Source organism: Mastomys coucha, unplaced genomic scaffold (genome assembly GCF_008632895.1).
Source record: "Mastomys coucha isolate ucsf_1 unplaced genomic scaffold, UCSF_Mcou_1 pScaffold14, whole genome shotgun sequence".
NCBI lineage: Eukaryota > Metazoa > Chordata > Mammalia > Rodentia > Muridae > Mastomys > Mastomys coucha.
The window spans coordinates 135,406,226-135,425,610 of record NW_022196896.1 but is presented as its reverse complement, the minus strand read 5'-3'; the positions used below and the strand labels follow the sequence as shown (position 1 = coordinate 135,425,610).

Below are 19,385 nucleotides of genomic sequence, written 5' to 3'. Positions count from 1 at the left end.
CTAAGATAACAAGTATGTATCACTCTCTAAAGTAGACTCTCAGCTAATAGAACATACATTTTTAAAGATATATTCATTTTTACTTTATGTATAGGAATGTTTGTCTGCATATGTGTATGTATACCATGTGTGTAGTGTTCTTGGAGGACAAAAGAAGGTGTCAATTCCTATGAAACTAGCCATAGGTGATTGTGAGCTACTATCTGGATGCTGGGAACCCAACCCAGGTCCTCTGGGTAAGCAGCATGTACTCTTACACACCGAGCCATCTCTCCAGCCCCAGTTTACAGAATATTTTTATTTTATTCTAGGGAGACATATTCTTGCCTGTAAGGGGTCCTGGGCAGTATCATTGAATCTGTTGGTAAGCCTTGGACTCCAAATTCCTAGAAAAAGAAAGTGTTCATCAATCAGGTACTTTGCAATATCTATGAATGACAGGTTCCAAAACCTTGGAAGTCTCTTATGTAGAATTGTGTAAAATTCACGTATCACCTGTGCACGTCCTGTTGTGACCTTATCTCTAGGTTCTTAGTATAATATAATGACAATGTAAGAAGTTGTTGTAGTGCATCGTTTAGGCAAGAATGAAAAGAAGCAGTTACACAGGCTCAGGATAGATACCATTCCCCAAATATATATTTTTAATTATTATTACATTTATTTGTTAATGTGCATGCACGTGCACCAAACAAAAATCTGGTTTGTATGTGGAAGACCAAGGACAACTTGAAGGAGTTGGTTCTCTTGTTTTTTTTTTTTTTTTTTTTTTTTTTTTTTTTTTTTTTTTTTGGTTTTTTGGGACAGGGTTTCTCTGTAGCCCTGGCTGTCCTGGAACTCACTCTGTAGACCAGGCTGGCCTCCACTCAGAAATCCGCCTGCCTCTGCCTCCCAAGCGCTGGGATTAAAGGCGTGCGCCACCACCGCCCGGTTCTCTTCTTCCTCTATGTTAGTCCTGAGAACTGAACTCAGGTTGTCTGGCTTGATGGCAAGCACTTTTACCTACTTAGCTATCTCGCTGGCCTCTCCAAATATTGTTGATCCACAGTTGGCTGAATCTGGAAATGTGGAACCCAGTGAGTAAGGATGGCTGACCGATTTTTTTTTTCGTTTTGTAGAGCATTGCCATCCTAAGCATTAAAGGTGAAAGAATTTGAGACTATAGAAAACAGGTGTAGTCATTTATACCCTCCTTGAAGAGCCACAGGGAAGAATGCATTTCCCCTGGATGTCAGAGGCTTAGAGCTCTCTCTGCTTCCCTTCCCAAGGTGAGTGGTACTCAACTGAAGCTGCTTGGTAACTCTGGCTTACCCATCGGGTTTCCAGGTCTTGTCCATATACTTGTCCAGAAAGAAGACTAGAAAGAGTAAGAATCCTCCTCAGTGCTGTGGACATCATTCTGTGCAGGTGACAGTGGGTGGGGCCTGCATCAGCACAGAGCTTGGCTTTTGCTGTTTATTAAAATGTTTCACGCTTCCTGCCGCTTTTACTCTAAGCTCAAGCTTGTGCTCATCTGTTTAGAAGACATTAGGGAATAATCCCTTGACAGCCTAAACCACAGCACGGGCTGACATCAGGCTTCACATTCATGGGGTTTTCACAGGTACCTGGGAGGGAAGAATGGGTGCCTTAAGAAACCTGGTTCTCTTTTGGCTTCGTGGGAGACCTCAAGGGGAACGTAAGACCTCTTTTGTAAACTTAAAAATTAGTTAGAATCAAGGGAGAGATTTCAGACAGGGTCATTAGTTTCTGTTTGCAAAAGGAATTGATTGGGTCTTAGTTTTGCAGCTGAAAGTCAAACAGTGCACTGAACAAACAAAAGGCAAACTTCAGTACCTTGGGAGCGAGCAAGCATACTCAGACGCCATCTTCTTAACTCATGTGTCATTCATTTAAGCCAAAACTAGTTTATAGTTTCAAGCAGTGGGTTTCAAAGGTTAAAAAAAAAAGAAAAAAAGTCATGCCCTCAACATGCGCCACCCCCAATTTCTACTAAATACTAGATTGCACTATAGAGGAGGGGGGTAGACCCTAACATAGGAAAATGCTCTTCTCAGATAATGTTCTCCTCCTCTTCCTCTTCCTCTTCTTCCTCCATCTCCTTCTCCTCCACCTCTTTCTCCTCCTCCTCTTCCTCTTCCACCTCTTTTTCCTCCTCTTCCTCCTCCTCTTCTTCCTCCTTCTCCTCCTCTATCTTCTTCTCTTCTTCCTCTTCCACCTCTTTCTCCTCTTCTTCCTCCTCCTCTTCCTCCTTCTCTTCCTCCTCCATCTCCTTGTCTACCTCCTCTTCATCTTCCATCTCTTCTTCTTCCTCCTCCTCCTCCTCCTCCTCCTCCTCCTCCTCTATCTCCTTCTCCTCTTCTTCATCTTCCACCTCTTTCTCCTCTTCTTCTTCCTCCTCCTTCTCTTCTTCCTCCTCTTCCTCCTCCATCTCCTTGTTCACCTCCTCCTCTTCATCTTCCACCTCTTCCTCCTCCTCCTCCTCTTCCTCCTCCTCTCCTTCCTCCTCCTCCTCCTCCTCCCCTTCTCCTTTTCCTTTGTTTTTCTAGGCAGGGTCACTCCATGTAGACCAGGCCAGCTTCAAACTCACAGAGATTGTCCTGCCTCTGCCTCCAGATGAACTTGAATTCTTGATCCTCCAGCCTTGGCTGAAGTTCTTCAGTTTTAGATTCCTACATTCAAAAGCAAAGTCAGTTTAGGGACTGGCTGAAATATTTAAGGAACGGGGTGAAATAACACTGGCAAAAGGCAAGATGTGTGACAAGATTAGGTAGGTAGCGAGTGGCTGTACAAGCCATCAGACCTCCATGCCTTCCGGGGATTCTGTCCATTGATCCTTTTGCTTCTGGAAGAGTCTCAAAGACATACTCTATTGTGTTATTTGGTGACTTACTCACCAAAATCAGAAACGATGTCTATCTGCATACTCATTTGCAAGTCTGGCACATCTAGGTAGATGCATTTTGCCAGGATGTCAGAGGAGACTGGAAAGGAAACACTGTGAACATGGTTGACATCTATGACTGCAAGTCCTCTTGGTAAGCACAAAACTCAGTGGAAAGTGAGCATGGCAAATAGTTACCAACTGCGGAGGGAAGGACACAGGCTGAAGTTTAGATTCACACTGACCCTTAGGAATAGTGCCAAGGTGGCAGGCAACTGAGCAAAGAGCAAAAATTTCTTTTTCTTTTCTTTTCTTTTTTTGGTGTTTTGATACAGGGTTTCTCTGTATAGCCCTGGCTGTCCTGGAACCCACTGTAGACCAGGTTGGCCTCAAACTCAGAAATCTGCCTGCCTCTGCCTCCCAAGTGCTGGGATTAAAGGTGTGCACCACTATTGCCCGGTTGAGTGAAAATTCCTTTTTCTCCCATCTCCCCCTTTCTTTGTGGTGCTGGGTGTTAGATCCACACACCACACACTGAGAACACTCTCTACGACTGACATATGCTCTGAATCCCAAAGAACAAAGTTTTTTGTTTGTTTGTTCGTTTGTTTTAATCACTGTGGGAATGGAATTAGAAACACAAAGCACAGATCTGATTTTACCTTTAGGACTGTTTGGGAAACACAAAGGGGGACAGGTATGCAAAGAAATGAAAGTGGTTAAAATATATATGTGCGAGGAGCTTACAGTGTCATTCGTAGTCTGTACCTAACCCTTAGCACGGTGGAGTGGTAGGAACACCTGAATCAAAACTCCAAGCTTATGTGACTATCAGGGTAAAAGACTTCAGTTCTTCAATTCTGAAATCCTTTAGATAGGATCTCCCACAATCTGCGCAGCACTGGCCAGGTAGCAGAGTGTGTGGTTACAATGAAAGTGAGAAAGATAACTTAGTTGCTGAGCTACCCACTGCCAAAGACAACCACTTAGATTTTGGAAGACTGGGGCTTCAGTAAACACGCATGGGCCTGAAAGCAGTGCATTGATTATTTTATTAATTCCTTCTTTTTACATGATGGGAAACGTTCATCTATTTACAGGTTGTTATTTTTATTTATTTTTTGTCCACACACAATCTAGGTAAATAAGCCTATGAAATTCCAAGTCAGAAAGCCATAAAAATCTTCCCCACCCCTCCATCTGAAGGCTTTCAAATGAATCTATTTTTTTCCCCAAACCAAATTAATTTTTAAAAATTACATTAGGGAATTCAGGTATGCTAATGATTTACATTCCAGTTATTTAAAATATGCATCTAGACATGTTCTTAAAAAAGAAATAGTAAATTCACAAGGATAGGGCTTAAATTAAAACAGTACTTCACAGTAAAACATTAAGGGAACATCTATAAATAACAGAAATATATTACAAATAAATTAGTTCTATTTACCATTTCAAATATTAAAAATCTTTAATCCATTTCTTCATCTCTCTTTACAAAAAGGTTATGTGAATTGTATGGAAACATCTGCAAAAAATATAATAAATACTTGATTTCTTTGAATGTATTTTTGTTGTTGTTTTTGATGAGGGAGACAAACTTCTTTTGTAATTCCCCCCGCCCCAAGAAAATGCCCAACACCATTATACCAAAGTTAAACAAAATAAGTAATTTTCCAGGGTACATACACTGTTCATTATGAACTAAAAAACATCTCTACAAATTACATCAAAAAGAACGCAACAAAGGTTATGTTCCCGCTGTCAGTTTTCGGGTTCCAGTGGGTAACAGGCTGTATCGTGTGGGGGTCATGTCCTAACATCAATAATTTGCTTTTTTTTTTTTTTATAAAGTGTTTGTACAGTTTAAACTGTGTTTCTCAGGAAGGCAAAGGTTCTGATGCCCTGCAGGCGTTCAGCTAAGAGATTTAAAATTCTTACCAAAAATAGCTTATGAATATACAAATGCCATTCACTTGGACAAGATAAATAGCCTTTTTCTCTTGTCTCTCTTTAAAATAGCCTGGGCTAAACCAGTCCCCAAGGAAAACATTGTGGGATGATCTGGAATCCCACCAGAAACTGATCTCAACGCTACCTCAGGGCAAGGAGCTGCAGTAGTGCAGGAGGGGGCAAAGTGGGACTAGAATGGACCAGAACGAACGCTGCTTCCCGTGAATGCCACGTCTTTCTTGGATAAGTGTGACCATGGACTACCCAAGGTGAAAGTTGGCCTCGCTCCGAACACTTCTGATCTTACATTGCTGCTCCACTATAAAGAAAACATGTCTTCTTTTGAAACTAGCAAATACTTGAAGCTCAAAAATCTCTGTTCCAGTTTGACACAGCGCTGACTTTGTCTGCCCTAGTTAAAAGTTGTTGGTGTTTTTTTTTTTTTTAATAAGTTATAGCCCTTTTCTTGTGAACCACAGCAGTAAACATTTGTGCCCTGTTGATAAAGGTACCTCAAAGCTTCGATGGCTCTGAGAGGTAGCAAATTCTCTAGTAGTTTTAGAATATATCTGAAAATACTGGTTGCCAGAACCCATCCCTTCTTTTAATTTCGTAAAGAAGATTAAATTAGCACCTGGCTATGAGAATGGTTTTTGTTTGTTTGTTTGTTTCTTGTGTTTCTTTTTTTTTAACGCATCTCTGATGCAAGCATTTTTTTTTCTTTTATGTCTTTCAGTTTTTTTCTATGACAAATTTCTAATTCTTTAGGTTGCCAGCCTGACATGATATGACTGATCTTTTCAGATTGCCACATTCTGAATGTTTAAACTGCTACAAGTAAAGGGCATTTGAAAACTTCAGCTGGAAGCTAGTACACACAGTCGGTCAACCATGACTAAATTGCAAGCCAACAGCGAGCCTGGAATCCACCCAAAGGTTTGGATTTCTATCAGCGTTTATGAATGCCGACTGCCCTGCCTCCTCCTGGTTCTTGACCCCTGCATATCAAATGACTTCTCTCACTACCCGGAACTTCAGGATCATAACGACAGCTCTTTGGAATGAGGCAGCATGTCAACTGGGGTAGAAAATCTTTTATTTTATTCATTTGACACTGAACAAAATCCTGTGCTGGGGAACAGGTGAACTCTGTATTGGAGTGAGAGGAGACCGAAGGAGAAAACGCCCCCGAAACGTGAAGGGCTGGGCTGAACTAGACAAGTGCGGCATTCAAAGGGTGGCGGGAGACCCCGAACTCTCCTCTGGAATTGGCCTTGCCGCCCCTCAGAAGCAGAAGCGTTTTTTTCCGTGTGTAAAATCTTAAGTGGCCCCACCAGGATGGACACTAAACTAACAGAACCAACTCTTTCCCACCCTTCCATTTAAAAACCATTGCTGTGACATTATAATACACAGAGTACAAGAAAAGTTGATTAAAAAAAAAAACATTTCAGTTCTAAATTTTCTTAAGATAAATAAATGGTTTCCTTATAGAGGATCTTAAACCACCGGTGTTTCCCTTTTGCCTTAACTTTCTTCCTTTTATTGCCTTTCAGAATAGATTGATTTCCCTGAAAGATCGAATTTACAATCTTCTGCTGATTGAAACATTTGAAGCTTGGTTGATGAAGTACCAGTGAGGCAGTTTATACAGCTGCGAGGGCACAGATGCAGGTACCTGCTCGCTCCGCCCTTCTCTCCTACACACCCAGGCCCCCAACCCTAGGCCAGCTTGATCCCCCCAACTCTGTCACCTTGATTCCAATGAGATGGTGTGATTTCTGAGATTAGAAATAAAGCGCTCTCTGCTTGTAAAAAATAACAGTTTGGGGGCAAATAAAGGGAGTTGGAGCCCTCGTTTCTCTCACGTGGAAGACGGTAAGTCCCAAAGGATCACCCTATGTGATAATGGGTTTCTGAAATACCTTATGGTTTTATATTGCTGAGTTCTAGGGACACACTAGCTTGAGAGAACTGAGGAGGATGAGTGGCCTACAGGTGTCGTTTTCTACACAGGTGGGTTTGCTTGGCCCAGAAAATAAAGGGTTTGGATGTCTGCATGAGGCTTCAGGACGGGGGAGCGAAGCTCGGTGGAGAAGATGGGCAAAAGTGGTCCAGGAAGCGGGGCGGCCTGGGGACGGCTCCTGCGAGGTGGACAACTACGCCACGACCGTGGCGGTCACTGAGCTCAGAGACGGAGGGGGTGGGGAGGCGGCCGAGGGCAGGGATGCGGGATGGTCCTCCGCGGCGCTCAGAGCCGGGTCTGCGCCTCAGGGATGTAGATCTCGATGCTCTCGGCGCTCTCAGTGGCCGAGTTCTGGCGGACCGACGCGGCGCGCTTGGCGGCCATCAGGCGCTTGCGGGCCTCCTGGCGCTGCGAGCTCTCCAGCGAGCGCTCCCGGATCAGCGGCGCGGGGCCCTTCGCCGGCTTCTTTGGCACTGGAGGAGGGGCCCTTCGCTCCTGATCAAAGCAGAAGGTTCAGGACATTACACAGCTTCTCAGGACAAGCTTGGGAAAGACTGGGATAGGTCAGTAGTTTGAACACACACGCGCGCGCGCGCGCGCACACACACACACACACACACACACACTTATGCTTTTTGCATACCTAAGGATGGTTAGTTCTGATCTGCACACTGTATATACGATTTTTCTTCTTTGTTCAGGTTTGGGTATTAAAAAGATGCAGAAAAACATAATCTCTTACGCTTAAGGCCGAGGGTAACGCTGGATCGCAGAGCTAGGTCTTTCCACGGCAGGATGTGTGCATTTAAAATGCACCCCTGCAAATGGACCCCTGAACCTCACAGTGAAGGTGGTTCTCTCTGTATCCTCCAGGCTCTTCCTGGTGCTAGGGATGGACCAGGAGAGCTCAGCAGCTACAGAATGATTTAGAACTCTACATCAGGTAGGAGCTTGGGTTAAAGACTAAAATCTTGTCCACCCTCTGCCTGGACCCACCCAGTCTCCCCTTCCACCCACTCCCCTAAGCAGCCAGATGAAATTATAAGATTGTTTCTCAGCTTCGATTGTGCCACCTGGAGTTACACACCTTTTGAACATCACATAGGAACACATGGCCATGGATTGTAGAGGGTCACTAGGAAGGGAGACTCTGGTATTTCCTACTCTGGGGAGGATCTTTGCAAAACATAAGTCCCTAGAGGGTCTCAGCTTGCTTGTGGTGGCCCAGAAGTTGAACACAAGCCTGAAAAAGGCCTTCCCTCTTATCTCTGAAACAGTTTTTTAGATCTTTTCTATTCTACTGAAAAGTGTAGCCACTTATCCCGTAGGTATGGCAACTGTACATCGGGGAAAGAAAGCACATGAATGCTGTTAGGAGGTAGGCGTTGAGCTCCAGGGCTGTGAAAAGGTCCACACAGGTCGATTTAAAAACGAAGACCCTGCGAAGTTTATCACATAGGGACTGAGTCTCCAACTTAACATTATGCTCAGTACAGCAGTTCCTCCTTGCTTGCCAGGGAGAAGTGCGAAGTTAAGTATAACACTAGGACTCCGCCTATGGTTGTTTAAAATAGAGCCTATGCTTCTGAAAGGACAGAAAGGAAGAACGAACACAGTGCAAATAATCTCCCATCACCCTAGTCTTCAGTATATATGTGTGTGTGTGTATACATGTACACACACACACATATATATTCACACACACACACACACATATATCTTGTCAAGTTGACGAGATGACAAAAAGTTGGTCATAGCTAAACTGCATTAAAAAAAAACTTAAAAACTAAGCTAATAATTTATTATTAGGTCACATATCAGCAAGACATGTGTAACAATTTCTTTGCGTCACTTTAACGTCTTCGTTGTGGGGTAACTGGTGGATATTTTTTTAAAGTATGAATATTGGAAACTTTTTAGTCATTTTTCTTTCTTTGCACACTTTATTATTATTACTATTATTATATAACAATAGTGTTAGAGAATCAGTAGGTGAAAAATTAAATGGAGCAGTACTAAACTTCCAGCATGTGTACACTTGTGTATACTTTTAAGACCGATTTAAAAGCCTTGCTAGCAGATAGTTGCACACATAAAGAAAACTAGATAAAGCACAATGTTTGGCTTCCCAATCGAGAGGCCACGCACACATTTGTAGACTCTCAAGCTCAGTTCTAAACCCCTCGATTGGATGGTCATAGACTTGAAGATGGTGATGGTGGTGACAGCATTTGCCCTCTTTAGAGACAGTCCCTTGGGACTGGGTTTGTCCTGGGTGCCCACTGACCCCCCCCTACTTAGAAATGATGAGCAACAGTGGGTTGCTGGTAGCTCTTTATGGGTCAGGAGACCCGGAAGGACAGAGTTCTCACTGCTCCGAGGGAATAGCCATCCCTGAGCTCGGAGGTATCTCTTGGAACTATTTGACCTCAGATCATAGAAGAACAAAATTTACTTAAAAGGTCACCCAGGGTAGGTCAGCCTGGGTAGGTGGACATTAGAGATTTGTAAATGCGTGGTGGAGCCACAGTAATCAAATATGAAATTATTATTGATTGATTAGAGTTTGAGTCTTTATTTCTAAACTGTTGCATGAGGATCCCAGGGAACAGTGTCCTCCCCCCATCCCCAGGCATTCAATCAAAAGTATAAGTTAGAAAAAAAATCCCAACACTTCTGATGACTGTAAGCCTCATAATGAGAACATTTGAGACTCTAACATCAATGACTTCTTCGTTACATATTTCTGAGATGACTGTCAGTCTGTTACTTCTTAAGGCTTCCTATTGTTTCTCAGAAACACATCCTGAGGGTGTAAGGAAGTTCAACTCTTGCTCTATGGAACCATGCACTGCAGAGACCATTTATTTTAGTTTAGAAAGCATAACTGGAGGCAGTTCCTCCCAGTGTCTAACCTGGTTTAACTTAAAGTTTAATTAACTGGAAAAAGAAAAGAAAGAAAGAAAGAGAGAGAGAGAGAGAGAAAGGAAGAAAGAGGAAGAAAGAGAGAGAAAGAAAAGCAAAGGAAGAAAGAGAAAGAAAAAGGTAAAGAAAAGCCACATTCCCAATTCACAAAGACAGGTTTTTCTTCAGAAATACGCCTGAGACACATTACAGACACTATCCCAAGTGATTAGTGTGTAAACATTGTCATTACAATGAAATGACACAGTGCCAGCTCCATTTCACATTGTAAACAGCAGGACTGAATGCAGCAGCCTATTTAGACTGTCCAGTGTTTGTGCAGGTTTTTAAATGAACCATACAAAATCTACATTGTTCTACCTTCTTGTCAAGAGGATCCATCTGTTTCCAATTATTGGCCTTTAACTGATGAAGTTCATCAAATTTCATACTAATATTTTCTATGGACAACTGCAGCATGTCCCAAAACCCTGCCAAATCCTGGGAAGTGGGTCTCGGGTGAGCATTGGGATTCTGTGCAAAAGAGAGAAAAACATCGATGCTTTAGAGTCGGTGTGACAGCAATCAGGATCAAAAAGGCATTTTCGAACATTTCAAAGAACGTAGGGGTTCCTTTTGGCTTTTTGACAAGAGATAAAAGTAAGACTGCAAATGGTAATTTTCTACATGCCCCCATTGCATTTTGTGATGTTCAAATGTCAAGGTTGTAAAGTTCTTCTGTCCTTACAACAGGATGATTGTTTCAGTCTGATAAGTGGAGAGTCTAAACATTTGAAAAGTCCTGGAATGTGTTATCTCTTACTGGGTGTATTTAAAAACACTATACTTAAGCGGGAAAACACCATATTTTCATTATAATTTCATGCCACACAGTTTAGTCAGAGAACAGAGGAGAATTCCAGAATAAGATTACTTTTAAGACGCATGTTGAGTAAAATTGTAGGGTACAGAATTGATCAGCGATAAGGTATTTCCAAAATACTTTGGGTGGCAAGGCTTCTTTGATGCTAGAGACTGAGCATGGAGTTTGCATAGTCAAAGCAAGTGATCAACCATGGAGACATATATGTAATCTCTGAAACTATTACATGTTCAGCAATTGAGATATTACTAATAAATACAATAAAGAATAATTTTATCACATGACATTACAAATTAGCTGGTTTGTTTTTGTTTGTATTTTTCAAGTCAGGGTTTCTCTGTATAGCCCTGGCTGTCCTGGAATTCACTCTGTAGACCAGGCTAGCCTCAAACTCAGAAATCCTCCTGCCTCTGCTCCCCAAGTGCTGGGATTAAAGGCATGCGCCACCACAGCCCTGCTTAGCTGGTTTTAAATATAGCAAAAGTCAGGAAACATCTTTATACATACATACTTATGTTGGTAATATTTTCCTTTTTAAAATAATAAATATCTTTCAGTGTTTAAGAACTGACTTTTTAAAGAATTACTTTAACATGTTATTATTATCAACTGGGCATAGTTGTACATGCTTTTAATCCCAGCACTTGGGAGGCAGAGACAGGCAGATCTCTATAAATTCGAGGTCAGTCTGATCTACAGAGTGAGTTCCAGGACAGCCAGAGTTACATAGGGAGACCCTGTCTAGAAGAAAAACTCCAAACAAACAAAAATTTATTATTATTATCTTTTGTGCGTGTGCATACATATTACAACACATATGAGGAGGTCAGAGGAGGTTGTAAAGTTGGTTCTCTCTTCCATCCTCCTGAGGGTTCCAGGGATTTAACTTCTATCATCAGGCTTGTGAAGCAGTTACCTTGACCCATCAAAGCCAGCGGACCAACCCAAGAACTGACTTTTGTTGGTTCCTTTGCTTGAGAGCTTGCTGTGTGATTTATGCTGGCCTGGAAATCTCTAACTTGCCTCAGCCTTCTGAGTGCTAAGATTGTAAGTGTACATTATCACCTCTGCCTCAAGGTGACTTTCTTTGTCCCTGAAGTCAGGCATCACTATCATCATCACCAACACCCTCTGCCAAAGCAGCCGAAGGTATCATAAGCAGAGAATAATTGTCCTCCCTTCCATGGGTCAGGAACGCTTAGTCAGGGACACTTCTGGTTATTTCTTGGTATTATAAATAACTGTGAACCCTCATGTCTTATGATAACCGGGGCCGGCTTGTACATTTAAAATTAACCAAAGAAAAAACCGGTACCGTCAAAATTTCAGAAAGCAAAGGTTGATGGTCATCTAATTGTCTAAAGGTTGGAAATGACATTTACACCTGAGGATGAGCTAGAATGACTGGCCACTTCCAAAATAAATGCAAATAAAGATGCCTGTAGAGTTCTGAGACTAGCTATAGTTTCTTGGCATTAGATTCTTATGAGATTCTTGGGAGTGGATCACTTTTAGAGGTCTTTTTGTTTTTGTTGTTGTTTTTAAAGATTTATTTATTTATTATATGTAACTACACTGTGGCTGTCCTTAGACACCCAGAAGAGGGCATCAGATCTCATTACAGATGGTTGTGAGCCACCATATGGTTGCTGGGATTTGAACTCAGGGCCTTCGGAAGAGCAGTCAGTGCTCTGAACTGCTGAGCCATCTCTCCAGCCCCACTTTTAGAGCTCTTAAGTGCTTGGTTCAATATTAAAATCTGCTCTAGGAGGGTTGGAGAGATGGCTCAGTGGTTAAGAGCACTGACTGCTCTTCCGGGTCCTGAGTTCAAATCCCAGCAACCACATGTTGCCTCACAACCATCCATAATGAGATCTGACACCCTCTTCTTGTGCGCCTGAAGTCAGCTACAGTGTACTTAGATATAATAATAAATCTTTGAAAAAAAAAATCTGGCAGGGCGATGGTGGTGCACACCTTTAATTCCAGCACTTGGGAGGCAGAGACAGGCGGATTTCTGAGTTCGAGGACAGCCTGGTCTACAGAGTGAGTTCCAGGACTGCCAGGGCTATACAGACAAACTCTGTCTCGGGGGCAGGGGGTGCGGGGGAACAACCAACAACCAAAATCTGTGACTTTGTCGCACATGTTCCAGCCTCAGGTTCAGTCTTTAGCACCTAGTCAAACCAAAATAAGACAAATATGACAAAACATAAAAAACATTGTAGTGATACACTACTTGAATGAACAAAAGGGGTTCTTTGTAGTAGTTTGACACAGTAAATAGCAACTGTAACGGAAGTCCTTCCAGGGGCATGGCTGCTGACACCAGAAGTCCTATCAGTGAGGCTGCTGAACCAGGAGTGTCTCAACTGTGAGGCCACATGACAAAAACAGCAACAAAAGACTTAAGGGGAAAAAACAAACAAGCAAAGGGACCCCTCAATATTCAGAACACACAGTAGATTTGATGAGGCACTTCTTAATAGTTTATGATTCCACAAATATTTAGCCTTATCCATAATGGATTTTGGAGGTCAGTGACATTTTCTTGGTCACAGGTTTTAGTGCTATATTGTTTCAGCGCCAAGGTTTTCTTGTCTGAAATCCTCCTCGGGACCAGACGTTGAGATGTCAGACTTCTTAGGATTTGGGAAAGTCTGCCTATTTGCATGCGGTGAGGTATCTTAGAGACAGAATACAGGTCAATGTGAAATTCATGTATATATATCACATACACCCAATACACACAGTCAGTAGGTGATTATATACATTTTCCTGTATTTTGACAGTAATACATTATATGAGGTCAGATGTATCAAAGCCTTTCTGTCCCCAGAGTTTCAGATTTTAGAGCATTTCTGATTTTGGGTTTTTTTGGTTTGGGCACGTTCAGTCTACAGTTCAGTAGCCTGAGCTTTTATGGCACTCCTTAGATGTGCTTAACTCTGTCGTGAGCAACCAGGGCCTCATCCCAAAGGAATCTCTTTGCTCGTTTTTGTCAAAAAGACAAATGAGAAAACAAAGAGGTCCTAAGCATGATCCATCTCTAATCCAGCCGTTGTTTGACAGTAAGAGTCTTATGGTACAGAGGCCAAGTCTAAACCAGATCATCTCTGAGATTAGAGATACAGCAGAGAGAGTTGGGGGTGGGGGTGGGAGAAGCAGGAGTGTCCCCTCCATCCCCCACCCCCATTTAGTTATGCTGGGAAATAACAAATTTCATCTATTTGCTCTAAGCTTGAGAATCTAGTCTTGAAAAAGTGTGTTTTCAAACTAAAGAACTGTCTTTCCCTTTTTTTTTTCCTCAAAGGAAGAGGGACTAAAGAAAGAACAAGCTCAGGGCTGGAGAGATAGCTGAACAGTTAAGAACCTTGGCTGCTGTTCCAGAGGTCATGAGTTCAATTCCCAGCAACCACATGGTGGCTCACAACCATCTGTAAGGGGATCTGAGCGTGTGTGAAGGCAGAATGTGCATGTACATATAAATAACTAAATATAAAAACAAACAAACAAATAAAAAAACAAGCTGAATCTGGCCCTGAACAACCCTATAGTCACTTAAAAACAAACAAAAGCCAAAAGAAAACAAAAAACCCTACCATATTTATTTATTACACGTATGTATTGGCGGTGCCAGGATCAGTAGGCAGAAGTCAGATGACAACTTGTAGAAGCTGGTTCTCTCCTTCCACCATATGGGTCCAGGGATCAAACTTAGGTCATCAGACTAGGCAGTAAGCTTCTCTACCTGCTGAGCCCTCTTGCTATCCCCTAGAGTCACTCCAGGTCACACTACTCCCTGGGGTGACTCCCTCTGCAAAAATGAGGGATGAAATTTAAATCCTGTGTGGGATTTTTAGGGACAAAGGCTGAACTGTAACTACTTCTTACCATGGGCTGGCTGCTTAAGTTTGTTAACTTTTCATCCCTCTGTAAATCATCATAAGAATGCCACTAGTAACTCCAAATGGCCATTCTGGGGAGTTAGCTAGGGCGTCTAGCACAGGCAGGTGCAGGACTTCTTCAGAAACCTTGTTTGAGCAGCACCAATGACCTTCCTCCATTGGTGTGCAGTTACCTTAACAGGGACTCTCCCAGTTCATCACATAAATTTCTCTAGTGGCCATTGACTGGAGCCACCATGAGGAATGAGGAATTGTCAAAAACTGACTTTTGGGAATTTAACAATTTCTAGAAACCAGCACACATTAAAAAAAAAAATGGTTTCTTCAATTTCACTTTTAAAATGTGCACAATATTTATGTTCTGCTTTGCAGTACCCTCAGAAACTCACTTTATCAATTCTCTGTTTTTATATTTATTCAGTCTCAGTGTGGGTGTGTTGGTGTGTGTGTGTGTGTGTAGTGATAAAAAAATAAAACAAACAAAAAAAAAAACAAACTATAACTCAAGTAAGTCATCAGGCTTGCCAGCAAGCCCCTTTAACAAGAAGCCATCTTGCCATCCCTGGACTAGATCCTTTGAGGAGAGAACACAGTGCCTACGACAGAGTTAAGACTCAAAGCCCTGTGGGGTCATTTGGATGCCAACCATGTTTTCAGTTGACACACATCAGTAAGCTGCTTTCGATTTGCTTTGTTTTAGAGTCAGCCTGACCAGCAACTGCACATTAAAGCTATGTTTGCAGAGTCCTCTTGGAGGACATGGGCCTTTTTGAGGCCTCCTCCAAGAGACTCTTGACCTCGGTCTCACCGCCAACTTTGCTAATGCTGTTGCTGTTACTGCTGCTGTTTGAGGCCTTTTCTGTCCTTTGTTTCTGTATGTCAGAGGTAGATGGAGCACTTGGGTGTCTAATCTACATTTTGTGATACCCCCCCCCAACCTCTGGCTTTTAAATGAAAACAAAACTCACATCAGGAGACACAGTTGCTGATGGCTTTTTAGAAAGATTATTATCACTGTAATAGTATTTAGGAAACATCAGTTCCATATTTTAATAAGAATCAGAAAATCATATAAAATATAGGAACATGGAAAGTTTTTAATACAGAAAACCAGGATATGGAGTTTTAACTTGATTCTGCCCTAACATTATTTAAGTGCAGAATAAAGTGAGCTTTCCGTTGTGTTTTATTGGGTGTGTGTGTGTGTGTGTGTGTGTGTTTAATTTAAAGAAAAGCAGGAAGCCAGAATCATCTATGAAAGACTACAGTGGTTCAAACTGAGTTTTGCTTGGCCAGGTCAGTCTTAAGGACAAGGTGTCTCTCGGTTGTGCTAGCAGAGAGAGTCACAGTGATGTGGTTGGTACCTACCAGGTTTTCTTCACACAGTTCTCTAAACTGGTAGAATTTCTGCGCCATGAGAAGTTGGGCACTGCCCACCGCGGTTCGGATTTTCCCTAGAACTGAAAAGAGCAGACACAGTTTACATGATGCTTCATTGTTGAGACTTTGTCTGGTAAATACAGCAGCGAGAAGTTATGGTGCCATGTTTTGAAAAAAACGGCGCACACAGCATGGCCACGCCCACACGGAAGGATGCTCTATTGGTCCACGAAGCGTGGGCTGCCTGCTTTAAACATAAAGTCAACGAGTTTATACGAGTTCGCTGTGCTTGTTTCTTGGGATAACGGGAGTTTTCTGTCACAGGACTGTGCTGTACCACAAGGAGGGCCAAACAGCGTTCCTTCCACTGTGCAGACAAATGTCTAGTGTGTTTCCCGGTGTAGTTTCAGGTTTATCCTGATTTGCTGGCTTGATTTTCCGATTCGAATTCAAAAACAAGAAAGGCAATGCCAGCTGAGAAGGAGGAATCTCCTGGCAGTGGCCCTATCCAGTCCGTAATCCGGTGTTTTCCGGGGAAACCCACTACTGGCATTGGCTAACAAGTGAATTTCCTAGGGAGTGATGGGGGTCAGCCTGTTGCCTGGGGAACACCAGCAGGGATCCCGCTTTCCACTTTACAGCCCCCTTTCCTATTAACATCGGTTTGGTGCGGAGCTTTCCCTCTTTGCCAGAAAGCTACTTCTGGTCTCAGAGCATATGAACGCCTCTGCAGGGGCCCCGGTCGGAGTCTCCCCAGCCCCACCCCTACCCCCCTGAACCAGCAGGCCTCGCAGCTGGAGCTCTGTCACGCTTAGGCTTCACAAAGCTCCCTCACGTACCTGAGGGAACAGAGACCTCGCACAGTGGAAGAGATAAGAGAGAACGCAGATGCCATGACGTTTGACTGGTGGAACTCGGCCAACTCAGGCAGTTTGTGGGAATCGAGTTCCTTTTCTCAACCCCCCGCCCCCGAAAAGTCAGGAGAAAACAAAGAAAGCAGTAGGTATTGCCCAGGGCTTCTAGGGATTTGCTATACTGGATTCACAATGCCAGGCTAGACCAGCGTTCACTCATGATTTGCACTCAACAGAGTTCTGCTCAAATATTTCAGCATGCACACCTGTAAGTCAGAGCATTTCTAAATTCATATGACCCCAGTCATGCCAGACTTAGGGACACACATTTGTCAAATCATAGCAACCCCCTGACTGACAGCTCCAAGCCCTTTACGTAAGTGGAACCTTTTTTTTTTTTTTTCTTCGAGACAGGGTTTCTCTGTGTAGTCCTGGCTGTCCTGGAACTCACTCTGTAGACCAGGCTGGCCTTGAACTCAGAAATCCGACTGCCTCTGCCTCCTACGTACTGGGATTAAAGGCATGTGCCACCACTGCCTGGCATAAGGGGAACCTTTTACTTTTTTCCAGTCTGTGTTTAAAATCCTCTTAGACTGTTGCTATGTTCCTCTTTCACTGAAAATCAGGTGAGTTAGGTCCCCTACTACTACTACTACTACTACTACTACTACTACTACTACTACTACTATTAATTATCATCATCAGCAACAGCATACTATATTTATGTAGCCTTGGTTGTCCTGGAACTCACTATGTAGAGAAGTCAGGCTGCCCTCATACTCACAGAGATCAATCTGCCTCTGTCTCCATAGTGCTGAGATTAAAGGCATGCTCCATCACACCCCACTTGTTCTTCCTTTCTTGGTACCTCAAAGTAAAGTAGATAGGATGAGCCTAAAGTTCAGAGTTCAGGCCTCTGACAAGTTTTGAGGATGGATCAGTCAAAACTTTGAGCTAAGAGGTCTCAGTCACATCTGAATACCTGCAGTATGATAGTCCACCATAAGAGGATTGGAGGGAGCCTCCCTGTCCCCTCAAAAGAGGCCACCTGTAACCCCGGATGATCTCCCACTCACAGTGTACACAAAGATGACATCAAATTTCTGATCCTTCTTGTCTCCACTTCCCCAGTGTTAGGATTATATTGGTCTCCCACAACACCTGGCCTGAAAGTGTCGCATACTCCTTGAAAAAGAAATACTAGCAGAAATAAGAAGTAAAAAACAAAAGGCCTGGCTGGAGAGATAGCTCAGTGGATAAGAACACTGACTGCTCTCCCAGAGGTCTTGAGTTCAATTCCCAGCAACGATATAGTGGCTCACAACCATCTGTAATGAGATCTGATGCCCTCTTCTGGTGTGTCTGAAGACAGTGACTCATAAATAAAATAAATAATAAATCTGAGAATGGAAGAAAGATGTATCTTGCTAATGTTTGGACTCTGTGCTGTAATGTCCAAGGTCAGTACTCAATGGTGCAGTTCATCAGAGGAAACCTTAGAGAGTTCTGGGATGGGTCTAAGCACAAGGCATCTTTCCAAGGCCACTCTCAGATTCATTATTGTTCTATGGCAAGATGTTGATAGTAACTTTGAAGCAGAGGCCTGGCCATCAAGGCCAAAGCCAAGGTCAAAACAGTCAGAGGAGCCTGAAAGAACTTGTGGAATCTAGTCACCAAGCAGGGACCAAGCTGGTGGGCTCTGGATTCATTTACTCAGTCAGCAAATCCTAGTGAGGGTACACATGCCAAGCATTACACTAGGCAGGTATATGGCAGCGGTCAGCAAGATGAAGTCCCTGCCCTCTTGAACTTTGCATCCTGGTAGAAAGCACAAGGAAAAAGCAGGGGAAGCAGTACTGAGAGTTTTTTCTCTCTCCTAAGAGACGGAGTCCAACTCGGCACCAAGCATGCTCTAGAGCATGGGAAAGCTGGCTCTAGCTTAAACAGTTTGTCTTGAAACAGTCACACTACTCCTTTCTCTTTAGTTATTTTATCTACCTCATTAAATCTATGCACACCATTGATAGTGTGCACCTATATATACATGTATATGTATACCATGGTACATATGTGGAGTTCAGGGGTCAACAAGCTGGGATTTGCTCTCTCTTTCGGTGGTGAGACTCCTGTGGGTCCTGAGGATGGAATTTGGGTCTTTAGGCTTGGTAGCAGATCCCTTGAACTGCTGAGCCATATCATTGACTCCCTCTTTTTCTTTATTGTGGTGGTTTGAATATGCTTGGCACTATTAGGAGGTGTGGCCATATTGGAGTGGGTGTGGCGGTGTTGGGGAATGTGTATCATTGTGGGTTTGGGCTTTGAGAGCTTCCTCCTAGTTGCCTGAGGATGCTAGTCTTCTCTTGTTTGCCTTCGGAACAAGATGTAGAACTCTCAGCTCCTCTAGCACCCTACCTTGCCTAGATGCTACCATGCTTCCCGCCATGATGATAATGGACTGAAAACCTCAGAACCAATAAGCCAGCCCCAAGTAAATGTAAAAGTCATCTTTTATAAGAGTTGCCTTGGCCATGGTGTCTCTTCATAGCAATGGAAACCCTAAGAAATTTATTTTTTTTTGCCACTATTTTAAAATTTGGAAACAAAGTAAAATATAAAATATTTTCAAGGGCTTGATAATTTTCCATTCAAAGAA

At 42.9% G+C, this 19,385-nt stretch overlaps 1 protein-coding gene and 1 long non-coding RNA gene across 12 annotated transcripts in view; one reads left to right on the top strand and one right to left on the bottom strand.

Annotated features, from left to right (window-relative positions):
• Positions 1-19,385, top strand: part of LOC116088882 — a 48,790-nt gene that overhangs the window by 3,155 nt on the left and 26,250 nt on the right. The window contains exons 2-6 of one of the 3 annotated variants that reach the window (XR_004118058.1): positions 312-414; positions 1,119-1,268; positions 4,907-5,106; positions 5,642-5,920; positions 6,394-6,659. This is a non-coding gene — a long non-coding RNA (uncharacterized LOC116088882). Of the gene's footprint in view, positions 1-311; positions 415-1,118; positions 1,269-4,906; positions 5,107-5,641; positions 5,921-6,393; positions 6,660-19,385 lie in introns of those variants that run through there. The other 2 variants (XR_004118057.1, XR_004118056.1) reach the window with 2 other exon arrangements.
• Dlgap1 (DLG associated protein 1) overlaps positions 3,918-19,385 on the bottom strand; it is a 791,008-nt gene continuing 775,540 nt past the window's right edge. For all 9 annotated transcript variants that reach the window (XM_031368694.1, XM_031368695.1, XM_031368696.1 and 6 more), the window contains 3 exons: positions 15,867-15,958; positions 10,089-10,241; positions 3,918-7,298 (listed from right to left, as the gene is read on the bottom strand). In XM_031368694.1, the coding sequence (XP_031224554.1) occupies positions 7,089-7,298; positions 10,089-10,241; positions 15,867-15,958 (455 nt within the window). In that variant the 3' untranslated portion in view covers positions 3,918-7,088. The remainder of the gene's footprint in view (positions 7,299-10,088; positions 10,242-15,866; positions 15,959-19,385) is intronic.